The 20,738-nt window shown below is 43.4% G+C and overlaps 1 protein-coding gene across 1 annotated transcript; it reads right to left on the bottom strand.

Moving 5' to 3' along the window:
- Positions 1-587: 587 nt before the first annotated feature.
- On the bottom strand, positions 588-4,214 carry LOC101783917 (probable LRR receptor-like serine/threonine-protein kinase At3g47570). Its single transcript, XM_012845128.2, has 3 exons — positions 4,113-4,214; positions 3,821-3,988; positions 588-1,172 (listed from the first exon to the last, which is right to left on the bottom strand). Exons 1-3 carry the CDS (start codon positions 4,210-4,212, stop codon positions 826-828), a joined length of 615 nt encoding a protein of 204 aa, XP_012700582.2. The 5' UTR covers positions 4,213-4,214; the 3' UTR covers positions 588-825.
- Between the last annotated feature and the right edge of the window lie 16,524 nt (positions 4,215-20,738).

Raw genomic sequence — 20,738 nt, 5'->3', positions numbered from 1 at the left:
GAATTCGTCTTCTTTTCCTCTCGGCGTTTGTCAACTCCTGACACCGGCCGTGCCGCAACACCGCCTGGCCTCCCCTCCCCGCCGCGTCGATGGCGTCGTCTGGAGGAGATAGATGAACAGGGAATCACAGGCTAACCCGGCAGCGGTTTGGAGAGGTCTTCTGCGAGCCGATGAGCGCGACTGGGATTGTCCCCTGGAACAATGTGCAATGAGTTGTAGATTAGTAGGGCACGTGCAGTGTGCCAAAAGAAGAGCAAGTAAAGGCCATCTGTGCAGATCGCACGCACGACGAGAGAGAAGGATACAAAGGAAAAAAAGAAGAGGAGAACAGAATTTAGGCGCTTTCTCCTTGCTGCAGTTCTCCCCCTCCGGTTGGACATCCTTCTCTCTTTTTCATTTTCCCCAAATGATAGCTTCTTCTTGCACTTCATGGTTGTGCATCGTGATGGGCTCCAGCGAGGTTGGACGCTGGGGAAAGAGCAAACTGGAAGGGGATTTCCCTTGCTGTTTTCAAAGGGGAAAAAAACCCCTAAACTCTATGTGAGGCAAGCCCATGCTGTAATATAAGTTTTCACACTGGTTTTAGATGTTTCAGAAGTGTGGTTAGCAGTGATTGTTGCTGTTATAATTAGGATCTAAGGCTGAGATTTTGCCCTGTCGCTGCATTCAGCACGTAGTTGTTCTGCAGTCTTTTACATCATTTTCATGGCATTATAAAAATATCGAACCTTTACATAATTATTCACAGCCTTCCCGCAGCAACACATGGGGGTATCTCAATTAGTTATTATAATTTTCCCAGATTATTAGGTGGCCACTTTCACTTCATGAACCCATAAGAGCTGCACATGCCTTCTTAATGGCTTTCAACTCCTCAACCACATAGTCCATCTTGATTCTTTGCCTTGGAGAGTCCTGGCAGCATGCTAGAGCAATTCCAAACATAGGATGAATGACCAAATCAATAACATCTTGGGTGTTTCCACTGTATGTTGCACTGACATCCAGTATTTCCAGTAATTTGTTTGGATAGGCCATCTTGACATAGCTGACTAGACTTGTCCCGTGGTCGAAGCTGTCAGTTGGCCTCTTTCCAGTAAGCATTTCCAGTAGCAAAACCCCATAGCTATATATGTCACCATCTGTCGACACTCCATACCCCGAGCCATACTCTGAAAACATATACAAATGAAGGATTTAGTGGTTAACTAATGAGTAATGAGTAGTAAAAGGAAGTGGGTTTCACTATACAAATTTCATTTGGGTAAACAGAACACTGATATTGCTATTTTTTTCCTGGTTAAGTCAGATTGCAACGCCATTTTGTTAAGTTAACAAACCATTCATCACTAGAGGAGGAAAAAACCATTGAAATGGACTAAAAATAGTTCTAGTTTGAATAATAATAATAACTGAACTGGTGGAACATATCCAATTGTGCCTTTAACTGCCAATGAGCTGCTTTCATTGCCACCATGATTTTTATTCCATACTTCAGCATACATTATCTTTGCTAGACCGAAGTCTGTAACATGAGCAACTAAATCATCATCTAAAAGTATGTTGCTTGGTTTAATGTCAGAGTGGACTATGGGTGGCTCAATATTATGATGAAGATATTCCAACGCTACTGCAACATCAAGAGCAATGCACAGTCTTCTCATCAAACTTAGCCTTTTAGCGGTCATGCTATTTTCCATTGTGTTTGGATGCAGCCACTCATCTAGACTTCCATTGCAAATAAATTCGAGGACAAGTGCCTTGAATTCATCACCATTATGGTCCAAGCCACTGCACACTGTGATCACCTTCACAAGGTTCCGGTGCCGAATCCTCCTTAGGGCATTGCACTCAGTCAAAAAACTTCTACTGGCTCCTCGGAGATTAAGATTAATAACCTTAATTGCCACAGTAGCTAAATTCTCATCAATGATGAAAGTTCCTATGTATACATTTCCAAAGCTTCCAGAACCAATCAAATTGGCAGGTGAGAACGACTGTGTTGCTGAACGCAGCTGATTATAGGATATCCTCTCATGCGCCTCACTGAGAAATAGGTTCTCTTGATAAACAATGTTTGGTTTGACCCTTCTCTTGATGCAGCAGTATGTGGTAATAGAGAACAATAAGAAGATCAAAGTTCCAGGAATGCAGAAGACTATTAATAGGTGCATTCGATGCTGAGAATGCACAGATGCGCATGATGGGAATTGCAAGAATGGTGGACCGCCGCACAGCATGCTATTACCTGTGAGGGACAATATAGTGGCATTACAAAAGATTCCTGTGTCAGGAACTGGACCTGAAAGGTTGTTGAAGGAGAGATTTAGATGATTTAGTGTTTTGATTCTCTCCAGGAATTCTGGTATGGGGCCTATCAAGTTGTTTCTAGAGAGATCCAAGTTTTCAAGAACCCCCAACTTTTCTAGACCTTTCGGAAGTTTCCCTTGTAGTATATTTCCTTGGAGGTGTAACAATTGTAATTGGACACAGCTTCCAATATCATCTGGGATTTCACCAGTTAGCTTATTCATTGAGAGGTCGATTGCTATGAGGTTGTTCAAGTGCCCTATCTGTGTTGGGATGGAGCCACTTAGAGCATTGTTGGACAGTTTGAGAAGTATGGTTAGTGCAGGAATGCTAAGTATCTCTTGTGGGATTCGGCCACTCAAGAAGTTACAAGAAATATCCATGGATGCAAGAGCTCTCAGCTTACCAAGGCTTGTTGGAATGGTACCATTCAGATAGTTATTGGATATAGAGAGCTTGCTCAATCCTGTGATATTGCCCAATGATTGTGGAATCTGTCCTTCAAATCTATTATGGGACAGGTCAAGAATTTGGAGGCTACGAAGCCGGCCAATATCCACTGGCAAGGTACCTGTAAAGAGGTTATCCCCCAGGGTGAGCATTATTAGTTTTTGAAACATGCCTAACTCTGCAATAGTCCCAGCTATTTGGTTTCTGGCAATTGTAAGCCAGGTGAGTTCTTTGGATAGGTTGGCAATGGTAACTGGCATAATACCTACAAAGTTGTTTTGCTCAAGGTCTAATAATTGCAACTTGCTACAGTTGTTTAGTGATGTGAGAAAGTCCCACTCCCTAGGCTGTGAGGTTTGGAACTGATTGTACCCCACAGAAAATAACTTCAAATTGCACTGAATGCCGATATCCCTTGGAATCAGACCGTGGTATTGATTTCTACGTATAAGAAAGGATTCAAGTGCAGATGCATTTGAAAAGGAGGCTGGGATTAGGCCTTCAAATTGGTTTCCCGATGTGGCAAAAAACAATATATTAGGAAGCTGAAAGCCAATATCAAGTGGCAGGGAGCCTGAAAGCTGATTAAATCTAAGGTCCAAGTGTTGAATGGATGATATATTGAAGATGGATGCAGGAACAGGACCCTCCAATTGGTTACCCTGGATCATTAAGGTAGCCACTTTAGTCAATTTTCCCAGTTCACTAGGAATATGGCCATCTAATCCGTTATGCGCAAGATCTATGGCTGCCAACGATGTCAGGTTGCACAGCCAGCTCGGTATTTGGCCCTGCAGGTTGTTGCTCTCGACGCTAAGATTCGTGAGGGCTGTAAGGTTGGACAGAGTTATGGGAATAACGCCTGTTAGATTGTTGTGGCGAACGTTGAATACTTTTAGCTTTGATAGATGACCAAGAGGATCAGGGAATAATGAACCAGACAATTGATTCACACTCAAGTTCATGGTGCGAAGCTCTGTGCAACTGCCCAGGCTGACTGGAATCTCACCTAGCAGATTGTTTTGTGACAGATCAATGTGTTGAAGCTGAGTGAGGTTACCTATATGTGGAGAGATGGTACCACCTAGGTCTGAACCCCGCAAACGTATGGCCGTGACACGACCAGGGTGCCGGCGATCATTGCAGGCGATGCCATTCCATCGGCAGAAATCGGTCGACAGATTGTTGGTGCCGTTGTCAGTAGCATCCCACGAGGACAGTGCCTGTCCTGGATCATTTTTTATGTAATATTTGAATGACAAGAGCACTGAGAGGTCATCATTGACATGGTAGATAGACACAGAGCTGGATGCGAGCAAGAGGATGTGGGCAAGAAGAGAGAGCATCGGCACCTGCCATGTACATGGGTAACATGCCATCTTGGTCTTCTTCTTCAGAAAGATGGATGTGAATATTGTGGTCTTCTACACTTGCTCGCTGCAGTACTGCCATCCCATGGTGGACAAATCACTAAATAAAGGCAACTTGTGGCCCAAAAGTTCTGCACCATGTTTGTGGCCTGAATTTTTCATGGACCAAGTACAGTTTGGTGTTCAATGATTGCTAGATTTTACAGCCATATATTTAAAATAATATTACTGTAGGAAACTATGGGTGGAACGGATGTTTGACTCAGGCACTCAGACATAAAAAGTGGCATGGTCCAGGTAACACTGTTGGTATTGAATATACACCTACTATTTCATTATTTTTTAACACACAGCGAAATACAGCACAATATCTATTTAACCTTAAGTGTTTTTTAAGAAGAGTACAAGTTCAATAAAGTGATTTTCAATTTGAAACAGTTTACTTTTAACATGACTAGAACGATTACTCACAAAAAAAAGAAATGACTACAATAATTTCCCCTTTGAACGTGATAATCTCTCTATCGTGGAAATAACTGTGTGACAATGACAATGGTGTTGCATGAGTTCAAACACAGGACTGTTCCAGTGATGTTAATGTACTGGTATTGGAAAATTTGTAGCAGTTTTGAAGTCCGGTCTGAAAGATGACATTGGCAATAATGCCACGAAAGGAACCATAAACTCATAATGTAGAATTCTGTGTTCAGGTGGCACAATCAACTTTGCTCGGAAGTGACTGAAAAGGTTGAAAAGTTATAAGTGGTCCAGCATAAGCTGCAGAGCGTATCCCAGAAGAATTTCCATTGTAGTTGTGAAAAGTTAAATGCATCAAGAATTTATTCTTTAGGTTCAATTATATTATATTTAGTACATATTCCACAAATTATTAGCTATAGTTATTAGATAGTCACTCAAGAGTCGTTTGATTGTAATTCTGTGTACCACAACCACAAGAAATGTTTTTTAATATCTTATATTTATCTCCGAATTAATAAAAAATATTTTAAATAGAGAATTAGCGGTGACAATTGATTCTGTGTACCATGTATTCATAAGAATGAGTTCCTGTGTTAAAAATGAAAATTAAGTACAGTAACATTCAGATGCATTTAGGAATGTACCTATCAGTCACAGTACTTGATCATAACTTTTGAGGAAAAAAAATCTCACTTCAACTCTTTCATTGCCTTTGACAAAAGAATAAATTGTGAAATGGACCAGTGGGTTTTCTTAGATTGCTAGGATTTTTAATGTTTTTCATTGTCACCTACTCCCCTTAATTAGCCAAAGATGTTTGGGGAACATATACTCTTGGTGCTGTAACTTTTATATAATTTTTTTCTGTATTATAGTAAAAAGTAAAAAAAAACAATTTGAAGACATTTTCATAACAAAAAAACAGTTTTTGTATTTCTATATGTATGTTAAGACGAGCAAATTTTGATTACGTTTTTTGCATGCCATATATTTAAATAATATTACTGTATGAAACTATGAGTGGAACACTTCATCTAAAATTACGAGTTCAGGATGATTGACTCAGCAAAAAAGAAAATGGTCATGGTCCACATAACACTGTTGGTATTGAATATACACCTACTATTGCATTATTTTTAACACCACACAAAACACAGAGCAATATCTATTTAACCTTAAGATTTTTTTAAGCAGAGTACAAGTTTGATAAAGCGATATTCCTTTAACCTTAAGATTTGTTCAGTACGACTACAGTAATTACTTGCAGAAAAAAGAAATGACTACGATAATTTCACCTTTGAACACAATAGTTTCTCTATCGTGGAAATAACTGTGTGACAATTGACAATGTTAATTTTCATTTGAGATGTTCAAAAGTGTTGCATGAATTCAAGCGTTGAACTATTCCAATGATGTTAATGTACTGACATTGTGTTAGACTATTGTAATTATAGTATGTATAATTATAGTAGTCAGCCCTTGATTTTAGGCATATACGCCTGTGCGGTTGGCTTAGAGCCACCCCGGCCTCCATATGTATAGACGCACATTGCTATGGAATAGATTGACTTTATTCCCACAATTACTCTTTCATGGTATCACACGCGGTTCGCTCCTGCGGCCGCGCTTCCGCAAACCCTCGCCGCCGCTGATTCGTCGCCGGCTATCGTAAATCCCAAGACCGACGCTGTCCTCCGGACGCCGGTCCTTCCTCACCGTCGCTGTCCAGCGGACGCCGGCTCTTGTTTTTTTTTCCTCCTGCCGCTGATCTCTCGCCAGGACTTCACGTTCTGACGTGACCCAATTTGCTTCCAATCCAGCGTGTGCTTCCGATCGCTGGCCTCATCGTGACTTCGTCCGCTAGTCTGGTCGCGACTCGCGAACGCCCAACCGTCGCGTCTCCCTCCCGATGGCTGACAACGACGACGCTGCAGCCGCCGCCAAGGCCGCGGAGGACCAGCGCCTCGCGGCTGAGGCCGAAGCCTGCCGTGCCGAGGAAGCCCGCCTCCGTGCTGCTGCTCTGGACGAGTATGAGCGCGCCCATGAGGCCCTCTGGGCGCAAGCCACTGCCGTCGTCAACGTGAAGGCGCTCATCCCTGTCATCCTCGATCAGGCGACGAACACCTACACCAAGTGGCGCGGCATGTTCCTCACCGTCCTCGGCAAATATGCCCTGACTCGTCACGTCATTGAGGACGCAGCTTTCCCGTCGCGCCCAGCATGGGTTCAAGCTGATTGCTGCGTCCTGACTTGGATCTACAACACCGTCTCCAGCGACCTGCAGCAATCTCTAATGATGCGGCCGGGCCCCGCTCGCGGGGCGTGGTGCTATCTCGAGGACGAGTTCCTCGGCCAAAAGGAGTCCCGGGCGCTTCTGCTCGAGACGAAATTCCGCAACTTCCGCCAAGAGTCCCTGAGCATCACCGACTACTGCCGCCAGCTCGAGTCGATGGCGGCTTCCCTTGCCGAGTTCGGCGATCCCATCGGCGATCGGCAGATGGTGCTCACGCTCCTTCGCGGCCTCGGTGGCAAGTTCCGCCACATGGTGTCCATCCTCAAGATGCACAGGCCGTTCCCCACGTTCGCGGAGGCACGAACGCACCTACTGTTGGAGGAGTTGGAAATCGACGCACGTCCTCCGTCCCCGCCATCCGCACTCGTCGCTGCAACGCCGCGGCCTGCAGCTCCCGGGGTTCCAGCACCTCCACGTTCGGGGGCGCCTCCTCCAGCACGCCCCCCGGCGCCAAACGGCCAACGCACCGGCCGTCGTCGCGGCCGCGGTGGACGCAACGGCCAGCAGCAAGGCCAATCGGCGCTCCCTGGTGGCGCCCCTCCAGCTGGACAGGGAGGTGCACCCCCCGGCATGCATCCGTCCTTCACGCACCCATGGGCTGGCACTGTACGGCTGTGGCCATATGACCAGTCCGGGCGCCCACCACCGCCGCCAGCGTTCAGCGCCGTTCCACAGTACAACGGTTTTGGCGCCAGCAGCTTTGGCGGCGCACCCAGCGCCTATGGCGGCTTCTACGGCACTCCATCCCATCCGTACGGCACGTACTACGGGGGAGCTGCACCCCTAGGCTTCCAGGCGCCCGCACCGACGTACCAAGCGGCGCCCTGGAACCCCACTCACGGTGGTGCATGGCATCAGGACGCCCTTGCACACTCCTTCAACACCATGACGCTCAACCCGCCGAACGCTACTTCCGAGTGGTACGCCGACTCCGGTGCAGGTTCGCACATGACCTCGGACGCTGGTAAACTCTCCACCACTTCCTCGCCCACTTCATTCACTCCTTCATCTATCATTGTGGGAAACGGTGCCTTGCTCCCTGTCACAGCCACTGGATCACATACTTTTTCTTTACCGCATCGCAATTTAGTTCTCAATAATGTGCTGGTGTCTCCCAACATTATTAAGAATTTAATTTCTATTCGTCGCTTTACCACCGACAATAATTGCTCCATTGAGTTTGATCCCTTTGGCCTTTCTGTGAAGGATTTGCAAACCAGGAACGTGATCGCCAGGTGCAATAGCTCCGGTGACCTCTACCCATTCTATGCACCCTCCACCACCACCTCTGCGTTCCTCGCTGCACCCACCTCCCTTTGGCATCGTCGTCTCGGTCATCTTGGGCATGAAGCTTTGTCCAAACTTATTACCTCCAGTGTCATTTCCTGTAATAAAGATGATGTCAACCACATATGTCATGCGTGCCAACTTGGTCGTCATGCACGTTTGCCGTTCAGTTCATCTACCTCGCGAGCTTCTCATAATTTTGATTTAATACACTGTGATTTATGGACCTCCCCAATTGTTAGTGTGTCGGGCTATAAATATTATTTAGTAATTCTTGATGATTGCTCCCACTACATTTGGACGTTTCCGCTCCGCCTAAAATCCGAGACTTTTTCCACCCTTGCCAGTTTCTTCACTTTTATTCGCACACAATTTGGCACCACCATCAAGAGTGTCCAGTGCGATAACGGCCGTGAATTTGATAATTCTCAGGCACGCACGTTCTTTCTCTCCCACGGTGTTGCACTCCGCATGTCGTGTCCATATACTTCTCAACAAAATGGTAGAGCAGAACGTTCCCTTCGCACCATAAATAATATTTTACGTTCTCTCTTGTTCCAGGCGAGTCTCCCTCCGGTCTACTGGGTCGAAGCCCTTCACACTGCGACATACCTTGTGAACCGGCTCCCCACTAAAACCCTCGCCTTCTCGACACCATACACCTCCCTCTACTCTACCCAGCCCTCCTATGATCATCTTCGAGTTTTTGGGTGCGCTTGCTATCCCAATATGTCCTCCACAGCACCCCATAAACTCGCTCCCCGCTCATCCCTATGCGTCTTCCTCGGCTATTCCTCGGAACACAAAGGCTATCGGTGTCTCGAGCTCCAGTCAAATCGCATCATTATTTCTAGACATGTCATTTTTGATGAGTCCTCTTTCCCCTTCTCCGACATGTCTACCACACCAATGGCCCCTTCCACCTTGGATTTTTTAATTGATGAGCATGATCTTACCACTTTGGTTCCAGGAACCCGTTTCATTCATGCAGGTACTACTCCATCGGCTCCTCATGCTGTGCATGGTACTATACCCGTGCATGGCACTGTAGCAGCACCTGAGCTCTCCCAGGGGTCACCGGACCTTGGCGTTGCTGCACAGATTGCTCCTAGCAGCGCCTCCTCCACGCCCGTACATCCTGGTGATGCTGCCCCTGTACATCGCGTGCAGGTTGTTGCCAGTAGCACCACTCCCATGGCGCCATCGAGTACAGCCGGTACCACTACGTCCGCCTCGTCGACCGCCCCAGCCGGTGCTGCTGCCCCCGTGTCTTCCGTGCGGGCAACTGCCAGCAACACCACGGCCACCGGTCGTACGGCGGCCACGAGGCCGGTCTCCATCACCCCCGTCGACAATGCGCATCCCATGCGCACGCGCGGCAAGGCCGGTATCGCACAGCCCGTGGATCGCCTCAACCTCCACGCTGTGCCCATGTCGCCACTGCCCAGCTCTGTTCGTGGTGCTCTGTCCGATCCAAATTGGCGCTCCGCTATGCAAGCTGAGTACGACGCCTTGATTGCCAATGACACCTGGAGTCTTGTGCCACGGCCTCCTGGTGTTAACATGGTCACCGGCAAGTGGGTTTTTCGTCACAAACTACTTGCAGATGGTTCTTTGGATCGCTACAAGGCCCGCTGGGTCCTCCGGGGTTTCACACAGCGGCCTGGTATTGATTATGATGAGACGTTCAGCCCGGTGGTCAAGCCCGCGACAGTCCGAGTGGTTCTTTCTCTAGCTCTCTCTCAGGACTGGCCCATTCACCAGTTGGATGTAAAAAATGCGTTCCTGCATGGTACTCTCACAGAGACGGTGTACTGCATTCAGCCCACAGGTTTTGTGGATTCTTCTCGTCCTGATTTCGTTTGTCGGCTCAACAAGTCTCTATATGGTCTGAAGCAAGCTCCGCGTGCTTGGCATCATCGGTTTGCCTCTCATCTTCTTTCACTTGGATTTGTTGAAGCAAAGTCAGACACTTCACTCTTTATATATCGACGAGGGATAGACACAGCTTTGTTGTTGCTTTATGTGGATGACATTGTTCTCACTGCTTCCTCTACCAGTCTTCTGAAGCAGATTATTGGGGCTCTCCAGTGTGAGTTTGCTATGACTGATATGGGTCCGCTTCACCATTTTCTGGGCATTTCAGTGACACGCTCTGCCAGTGGTTTATTTCTTTCTCAGCGACAATACTCTCAGGACATTTTGGAGCGAGCCGGGATGAGTGAGTGCAAGCCTTGCAGCACCCCTGTCGATGTACACTCCAAATTATCCGCAGATGGACCTCCTGTCGCTGACTCCACACAGTACCGTAGTCTCGCTGGTGCCCTGCAGTATCTGACATTTACCCGTCCGGATATTGCTTTTGCTGTTCAGCAAGTGTGCCTCTACATGCATGACCCCAGGGAGCCCCACCTCGCGGCTCTCAAACGGATTCTACGGTACCTACGAGGCACTCTTTCACTTGGTTTGACTATGCGCTGCTCGTCACCTACAGAGCTCATCGTGTACACGGATGCAGACTGGGCTGGATGCCCGGATACCCGTCGCTCCACCTCTGGCTACGCAGTGTTCCTAGGTGACAATCTGGTGTCCTGGTCCTCCAAGCGTCAGCACACGGTCTCACGATCCAGCGCTGAGGCCGAGTACCGTGCTGTGGCGAATGGCGTAGCTGAAGCCACCTGGCTGCGACAGCTACTGTTCGAGCTTCACCGCCCTCCTCGCCGAGCCACTTTGATCTATTGTGATAACGTCAGTGCAGTATATCTCTCCAGCAATCCAGTGCAGCATCAGCGAACAAAACATGTAGAGATTGATCTCCATTTTGTTCGAGAGAAGGTCGCCCTCGGTCACGTTCGGGTTCTTCATGTTCCTACGACATCACAATACGCCGACGTCTTCACCAAGGGCCTACCCACCTCGTTGTTCCAGGAGTTTCGATCCAGCCTGACCGTTAGCGATGCTCCCGATTAGACTGCGGGGGAGTGTTAGACTATTGTAATTATAGTATGTATAATTATAGTAGTCAGCCCTTGATTTTAGGCATATACGCCTGTGCGGTTGGCTTAGAGCCACCCCGGCCTCCATATGTATAGACGCACATTGCTATGGAATAGATTGATTTTATTCCCACAATTACTCTTTCACATTGGACCAGTAGTCTGAAAGATGACATTGGCAATAATGCGATGAAAAGAACCATAAACTCATAATGGCATGTAGAATTCTCTGTTCAGGTGGCACAATCAACTCTACTCAAAAGTGACTGAAAAGGTTGAAAAGTTATACGTGGTCCAGCGTTAATAGTTGCAGTGCAGTATCCAAGAAAAATTTCCATTTGAGTCGTAAATGCATCAATAATTTATTCATTTAGGCTAAATTACATTACATTTAATATATATTCCACAAATTAGTAACTATAATTCACAGATGGTCACTCAAGGGTCGTCTTATTGTAATTCTGTGTACTGCAAGAATTATTTTTTTAATATCTTATATTGATATCCCAATTGGTAAGAAAGTAATTTTAGTTGAAAATTAGCAGTGACAATTGATTTTTTGTCTACCATTTACTCAAAATAATGATTCATTATTTTGAATCTTATCATTTAACAAGAATTATCTATGGTTAGAACATGGAGTGTTGTTGAAAATGACAATTAAGTACATGAACACTTAGATACATTTGGGAATGTGGATGTCAGTGACGATACTCGAGCATAAATTTTGAGGAAAAAAACAGATCACAGTTCAACTCTTTTCATTGCCTTTGACATAAGAATGCATTGTGAAATGGGCCAGTGTATTTTATTAGATTGCTAGCCTTTTTCTGTTTGTTATATTCTTCTTTGAATCTTTGTCCCCTTCGTTAGCGTATAAATGTTTTGGAAACATATACTCTTGGTGCTTTAGCATTGGGCATATAGTTACATTGTATAATTCAAATTGATGTTCTTTTTTCTTGCAGAACAAGGTCCAGCTTATTGTCATTGCTCATGATGTTGATCCGATCGGGCTGATTGTGTGGCTTCCAGCCCTTTGCAGGAAAATGGAGGTTCCATACTGCATTGTCAAGGAAAACGGACGCCTTGGATCAGTATTATTTCGGTCTATTTTCTTGTTAAATGTTAAAAGGACGGTATAGGTTACAAATTAACAATTTTTTGGCTGTGGATTGTTCACAAGAAGACCGCATCTGTTCTACGCCTAACCATTGTTAAGAACGAGGACAAATTTGAGTTCAGCAAGGTCCTGGAGGCTATTAAAGATGGAAAGTCATGAATTTATCCGTTTCTTAGTACATTCAATAAAGTGCTATTGATTTGTCAACTGACTGGAAAGTGATTGTATCTCAGGCGAACTCAACCACAAGTTTGATGAGATAAGGAAGAAGTAGGCGAACTCAATCACAAGCAAATATCAAGGCCAGGGAAAAGTTGTTTGCCAAGGAGGCTGCGCAAACAGATGACCTAAATCTATTTGCGTTTACATTTATTCTGTATTTCACCTAAGTTGTGTGTGAGCATACTGTGATCGTTGTATCTAGTTTAAAATCATTTTCGTTTGCAAGGCAGAAGAAAAGGGAACCCTATAAGAATTCAAGATTTTTGCTCACTACCGTCTGTTGCATACGACTCAAACTTCTCGGTGGGTCTCTTGGTCTCCTTCAAACTTTCTATGCGTTATTTTAAGGACAGAAGAAAGCATGTTGCCCGTGGTTTTGCCTTCGACATGGCCTAGTTATTTGCCTTTTCAAGAACTGGCTGAAGTGAAGTGCCTTAATTCAAATGCTATACTCCAACAATATTCACTTCAGCATTTGGCAACTAAGCCAATGATATGTAGAAGTGGCTTTGAGAAAATGCAGGAGCCTAGTGGCACATTTGCAGCAGCCAGTGTGTTCAGATCTATCAGTTCAGCAGTTCATGTCAAATTCCAGCTTGGTTCGGTCGTACTACGTACACAGGAATTCAGAAGCTGGTGGAACTTCTTCGACCTTTGCTTCCAAAAAAGGGAAAAAAAACTGATTTCAAAAAAGTGCTTATTTCAAACCCGATTGTTCGTTTTTTTAGCCTTGGCCTCCAAAACTGGAGTAGGGGTCTTGTAACTGGGTTGCGGTTATAGGTGTAACTGTGCTGTTGTGCTAGATATCCAAAGTATAATCGCAAATTGCCTACGTACCCTTTACAAATGGCCAACTGTTTCTAGTACATTTGAATAACTACCTACCATAACTGTAGGAAATGAGTCTGTGGGGGATTACATTATGGGTGATATGATAAAACTGTTGGGAAAGAGGCAAATTACACTAGAAAAACTGTCGGACATTCGAGGAAAAAATAGTAGGAAGTATCAGAACTGTTAGCCACTCATTAAAACTGACTGTTGGGAATAATCGTATATCTTGTAGTGCTTGTTACTAAGCTGATTTCCATGGACATATCAACTGGTGAGTCATCATGAGATTGCTAAGACAAACACTCGACCTTTTTGAAGCTTCATAACCTTCTGTTGCGGGGAACTGATAATGTCTTCTATTACTAAATCAACAATGCAGTATCAATATGAACGTATAGATTTACCTGGTTTCAGCATTATCAGTTACAAATTAGTCTAGATACAAGGACATGTAGGGGGTGAAACCAAGACTCAAATGTAGGGGTAACACCTGTTATGTGGCTTAACAAAATCAATTGTAGATTAGTGATGTCGTCGTTCATGGCAATCTTAACCAATAAAAAACTCCTTAGACGTGGATTGAAGTGGAACGAAGGGGATTGAGTCTAAAATGAACTAATTTCCTCCGATCCCTCCCATTCCACTTCAATCCACTACTATCTAAATAAGATCTTAGGGATTAGGGATATGGGAGCCGCCCCTCTTCTCCCCAGAGGACAGGGGCGGACCCAACATATAACGAGTGAGGGCACAAGCTGCTCCTCAAATTCTAGACCTACAGCGTATTTACCACTATTTTGCTGTAGCAAAGCACTGTAGGCCGCCACTTAGTTTTTGAGCTAGATCCTACCGGTTAGTTTTTGACCCAGTACTAATGTAAATGTGAGCATTAGTACCGGGTCTAATGGCTAGTTCCTCAGGAGCCCCCCGTGACCCCCTTTAGTACCGGTTGGGGGCTCCAACCAGTACTAAAGGTCACCCATTAGTACTGGGTGGAGCCTCCACCCGGTACTAATGTGATTGAGGGCCTTTAGTATCGGATGGAGCAACCTTTAGTACCAGGTGAAGCCTCCACCCGGTACTAACTTCCCTCCTATAAATCAGGCGTCTTCTTCCTTCTGCCCGAGTCATTTACTCCAGCTCAGGCTTCATCCATTCATGGCAAAATAGGGGAGGTGCTGCCGGATTTTTGACCATTTCATGGGGATTTCACTCATTCAAGTGTTCTAAAGGTTAGAAACTTCATCCTCCCTTGATACATGGTTAGTATACTAAGTTTTATACTTTAGAGCAAGAGTAATTTGTGATTTTTACAATAAGGTACAATGGAGAAATTTTTCATTTATATGCATGTGTTATTTAGAGCTTATATTTGTAATTTTTAGAATAAGTTACAATTTTTTGGATGCTATGTTTCGTATTAGTCAAAGAAATTGATATGAGGTTAGAGGAATAATTTCATAGTTTAGTCCTTTACAAATATGAGCTTAATAAATGGAGCTTAATAAATTATGGGGAAAAATATAATTTGTTCGTATTTTAGTCATTTGCAAATATGAGCGAGATAAATTATGGTTGTTAGATAATTATAAGATGAAATAGAGGTATGTATTAGTCATTTTTAGAATAAGTTACAATGGAGAAACTTTTCATTTATATGCTATGTTTGAGCTAATTAAATTGTGGGGAAAAATATAATTTGTTCATTGTTTAGTCATTTGCAAATATGAGCTAAATAAATTGTGGTACATAGAGATGGCTACTGCTGCTGGAGGTAGTGGCGATGGTGGGGGTGATCGTTGTTCCTCTCGTGGCAAAGGGAAAACCATAGTTGGCCCTCATGATAAGACGAAGAAAATGAGCACGTGGGAGAAAACAATGCTTCGTTATTTGCAAAGATGTCATGAAGATGCTGTTGCGGCGGGTTAGAAACCTCATTTTCGTGGTCGTTATGCTCCACCGCCAGTCCCGGGTATTTCAGCTCCACTTACTACTACCATTGTAGGAGGCACAAATAAACCATAAGATGAGGCTGGGTCAGCGAAACCTTCGTCTTCGCTGCCCAAGGATGATTAAAGTACTCCTAGATAGTACTTAGTGGATGGTTTGTCATAGTGTCTCGTATTGTTTGGGTTTGAAATTTAAATTTGTGTATTTCTATCTAAACTTTCAGCAACATTTGAGTTTTTCGTAGTGTATCATGTTGTTTAGGTTTGAAATTAAAATTTGTGTATTTCTATCCAAACCTTTCAGCAATGTTTGAGTTTAATGCTATTTATATCATGTTTGTTATGTTTCATGTATAATTCTATGGATGATCAGAATATCTTTAGTTCGGTAATACTTTGTAGATGAATCGGCAATGGATGTCCAACACAGACAAACGCTCCATGGAGTACATTAATAGCTTGCGTGGGTTTTCTCGATCTGGCAGAATCCAACAAACAACCGTCCAGTTTCATTTGTTATCCAATGCAGAAATTGCCAAAATGAGAATGATTACTCATCAAGAAAGACTATTCACGCCCACATATACAGTTCTGGATTCATTCCTAACTATTTTATTTGGACTAAGCATGGGGAAAGAGGAGTTATGATGGAAGATGATGATGAAGAATAAGATGACAACATTCTTGACTGGATTTAAGGAGGTGCCTTTGCAAATGCTCCAATGGGCGAGGCTGAAGAAGAGATGGGTGAGGCAGAAGGTCCTATTGATGATCTAGGTCAGGTGTTGCGAGATGCAAAGGAAGATTACAAGAATGTGAAGAATCAAAAAACTTCGAGCGTATGTTAGATGATCATAAGAAATTGTTGTACACAAATTGCAAACAAGGGCACAAAAAGTTGGGTACCACACTGAAAATGCTGCAATGGAAGGAAAAAAATGGAGTTTCTGACAAGAGTTTTGATGAGTTAATGAAAATCATAAAGAACATGCTTCCCGAGGGGATCGAATTGCCGTCCTCAACGTACGAAGCAAAAAAGGTTATTTGCCCTTTGGGTTTGGAGGTACAAAAGATGCATGCATGTCCTAAAGACTGTATCCTCTATCGGAGTGAGGAATACGAGAAATTGAAGGCTTGTCCTATGTGTGAAGCGCTATGTTATAAGATCAGGCAAGATGATCCTAATGATGTTGAGGGGCAAGCCAGCAAGAAGAAAGTTTCTACGAAGGTAATGTGGTATTTCCCTATAGTACCGCGCTTGAAGCGTTTGTTCAGAAACAAGACACATGCAAAGTTGATGTGTTGGCACAAAGAAGAACGTAAGTAAGATGAAATGATTAGACACCCTACTGATGGGTCCTATGGAGAACAGTTGATAGAGAATTTTCCAAGTTTGGAAAGAATGGAAGGAACATACGGTTTGGTTTAAGTACATATAGATTCAATCCATTCGGTGAGTTCAGTAGTGGTCATAGCACTTGGCCTATGACCTTATGTATGTTCAACTTTCCGCCATGGATGTGCATGAAATGGAAGTTCATTATAATGCCGGTAATTATCCAAGGCCCAAAACAACCTGGCAACGACATTGATGTTTACCTAAAATTGTTGGTTGATGAACTTTTACTGTTATGGAAGGAAGAAGGTGTACATGTGTGGGATGAGGACAAATAGGAGACTTTTAATCTACGAGCATTGTTGTTCGTAATCATCAATGATTAGCCAGCACTTGGTAATCTGTCCGGTATTTAAAACACTATAGGAATGTCATAAATATGAGCCATCATCGATTTCTTCCTGCTAAGCACCTGTTAAGAAAGAAAGGAAAGAATTTTGAAGGGGAGGAAGAAAAATGTACTGAGACCGTTCACCGTAATGGTAAACGTGTATTTTCTATGATAAAGGATGTGAGGGTAGTATTTGGCAAGGGTCCTGGTAGCAAACCTGTTCCAAACAACGAGGACGGACATGCACCCATGTGGAAGAAGTCTATATTTTGAGGGCTACCTTATTGGGAAGTCTACTTTGAGGGCTACCGTATAGATGCAATAAAAACAATGGAAAGAAGATAGATACTATGGTGTGATTGAGGAGATATGGGAACTAGACTATGGACCCTTGAAAATCTCTCTGTTTCAGTACCAATGGGTGAAACTTACTGGAGGAGGCGTAACGACAGACAACTATGGTATGACAATAGTGAACCTCAACAAGATTGGATACAGAGACGAACCATTCATCCTAGAAAATGATGTGACTCAAGTTTTCTATGTGAAGGACATGTCAAGCAAACCAGTAAAAAAGGGTGCTAATAAGTCAGATGACCAGCCAAAGCGCTACATAGTTCTTCCAGGAAAAAGAAAAATCATTAAAGTTTAGGACAAGACTGACATTTCAGAAGATTATGATCAGTTCGATGATATTCCTCCATTTTCCGTCGATGTCGACCCAACCATCCTATTAGCCAAAGAGGACGCTCTATACTTACGCCGCGATCACAATGAAGGGACGTTCATCAAGAGGAAGGTAAACATTCTACTAGATGATAACGTGTAATGTATTAGAACCATTATGTTGTGTTTTGTGGTTATCAACAAAGGAACAAATTAATGTAATAACACATTGTAATGATATGTCATGTATCCTATGAGTTTATTAACAATACTATTTGCAAAAATCTCACCCTATTAAACAAGAACTGATTTTTGCATGGTTAAAATATTAAATATTTCAATTTTTTTAGCACCATTAAATATTAAACAATAAATTTACATAAAATTAACAATTAAACAATTATATGATTGAGTCACGGTAAACATGTTAATAACACTATAGACACTATTCTTATAAATTTTTGCATGGTCAAAATATCTATTTTTTGATTTTAAAGTTAATATAAGTGAGGAATATGGGTACCTCATGGGTCCCCACCGACCAAGATACTAGCCGGTCTTGACAAGTGGGTCCACCTGACCAGAACGTGCAGGCTAAGGATGTGAAGTTACTTGGAGCGCAAGTCAAGGAGGTCGAGCGATTCAAATCAGCTCGGATATTGCGGGATCGTTGTTGTAATCCAACTCAAATTGCTTTCCATGTAACAATCGATTAGATTAGATTCAAACCAACTTGTAACCCTAGGTCGTCAGCCTATATAAGATGCCAAGGGCACCTCCCTAGGGCACACCAACTCTCCGCGAACCATACCAGCAATACAATCCAGCAAAACACACGATGTAAGGTATTAACCGGAGGCCCAAAACTATATAAACCCTCGTGTTCTTGTGATCACCTTTGAGTTCTTAGTCTCGCAATCCTCCCTACATACAAATCAACCACTTGGGTAAACCCCTGGTGGACTGCTTGGCTACTAAATCCAACAATAAGTATTATGACCATTATAACCTATTACTAAGTTAAAATTAATAATTTTACTATGTTTGATATTTAAATGCATCTAATATTTTTATAGTGTATATCTAATCAACATCAAGCTAACAAATTGTTTTTGCAATTTTTATGAATGTTATTTGATTTACTACGTAATAAATTAATACAATAGCAATTGTAAAAGAAAGAAAAATAAAAAGATGTTCAGGAGGGAAGCCAAACCAGTGGGCTACAAATCCCTTTAGTACCGGGTGATAACAACACCCGATACTAAAGGGGGCAGTTTCGCTTTGGCGCGCTCTGCCCCCCTTTAGTACCGGGTGGTGGCTAGGTCACTCATTAGTTCTTGGGTTCTGTAAGTCTTTAATTTGCTCTAACTTCAAAATTCTCATACTAGTCATTGTGCGATGTCTTAACTCCTATTCGATTTTGTATCATGCAGGATGGAGATTCAAACTTGTCGGAGGAAAGGATACTATGACATCGGCTTCATGGACCCGGATATTATGTAAGAGAGACCAATTTGAAGTGAGCGTGTTTCCCATCTCTTTTCTTTTTCAAACTAGCAGTTAAACATAAGAGTAACTAGCTTTAGCTATGCATATACGTATAGCTTCCACTGGATACTCCTTGTTATCATGGTTGATCGAAGCGCGGTCTATATCATGGACTCTTTGACACTACAAGGTTTTGTCACTAATGTAACTAATTTTTATTGCAACAGGCGACTTTCGTTGCAATACATAGGGGTTATTACGACAATAATCCGTTTTGGTTGCAATAGTGGTGTCATATTGCCACCATTTGTGTAGCGTTGCGACAACAACTTAGTCGTTGCAATAAGCACGATATATTGCAACGAATATTTGTTGGTTGTAATTACGGCAACATATTGCCACGCTATTTTATAGTGGTGGCAATTAGTTGTCCATATTGCAATGATTATAACACATTGCGATAAGTACTATCGTGCGTTGCAAAAGAGTCTTAGATATAGCACGAACTCGGTGTTGTTGCAAAAGATATCTTGGTTATTACACTGAAAATAGTGTGGTTGCAAAAGAAATCTTGGTTATTGCAACGAAAATATACAATGTTGCAAATGAGTCTTAGATATTGCAACGCTAATATGAATCGTTGCAACTAGTATTAGATATAGCAACGAAAATAGTATTATTGCAAAAGAAATCTTGGTTATAGCAACAAATACTGAAACCGTTGCTATACAGGAGGTGCTATTGCAATAATATATAGTCGTTGCAATATAGGGGAACGCATGGTTGCAATAGATGAGTTTGTGGGTGCCGCCAGCTTGGTTATGTTGGTGGGCCTTTATTTTGGCCCACACATATGGCAAGCCTTTCTTTCACGAGCTGAGAGGCCTAATCCTGGTCTATGTCGTCCTAGCATCGCCTCCCCTCCTTCGCACGACTCCTCTCCTCCGCTTCTCCTCGCGTGATGCTACCGCGCGACCGCCACCTGCCATCATCTTCCCTAGCGTGTGAGCTGCCGAGTGCCAAGGAAGAGTCCCCTTGTTAGTCCTTCACGTTCTCGTCGCCTCCCCTTCTTCTTTGCACGACACCTCCCCTTCGTCACGCGGTCGCCGCCTGCCGTACGTCGTCTTTCGATCCCTAGCTCGCGAGTTGCCGAGTGCCAAGGAATTGAAGGGTCCCCTTGTTAGTCCTCTACGATCTCTCGACGCACGGGATGACACGGGCGTTGTCCGATTCCATCCTCTCAATGCAAGGTATAAAATCGATCCAGACCTATCTCAATTAATTAATTAATTAATTAATTAATGTGCATGCTGAAAAACTTGAGTTATTCAATTATTAGTACATATATTCATTCAGTTTTTATAATACTAGTTGATAGTAATAATACCGATGGAGGAACCTATATTTTTTGCAGGTTATTCAGGAGGTTATTCAGGATTTGTATAGTAGTATACTACAAGCCTGTGCTTAAAATATTATTAGTTGGGTTTTTTGCGATATGGCACATGAACATGAGGATCGTAGTTGGGTGGAATTGTCA

This window comes from Setaria italica, chromosome IV, assembly GCF_000263155.2.
Source record: "Setaria italica strain Yugu1 chromosome IV, Setaria_italica_v2.0, whole genome shotgun sequence".
Taxonomy (NCBI): Eukaryota; Viridiplantae; Streptophyta; class Magnoliopsida; order Poales; family Poaceae; genus Setaria; species Setaria italica.
The sequence above is the reverse complement of the archived record's forward strand: the minus strand, read 5'-3'. Positions and strand labels throughout refer to the sequence as shown.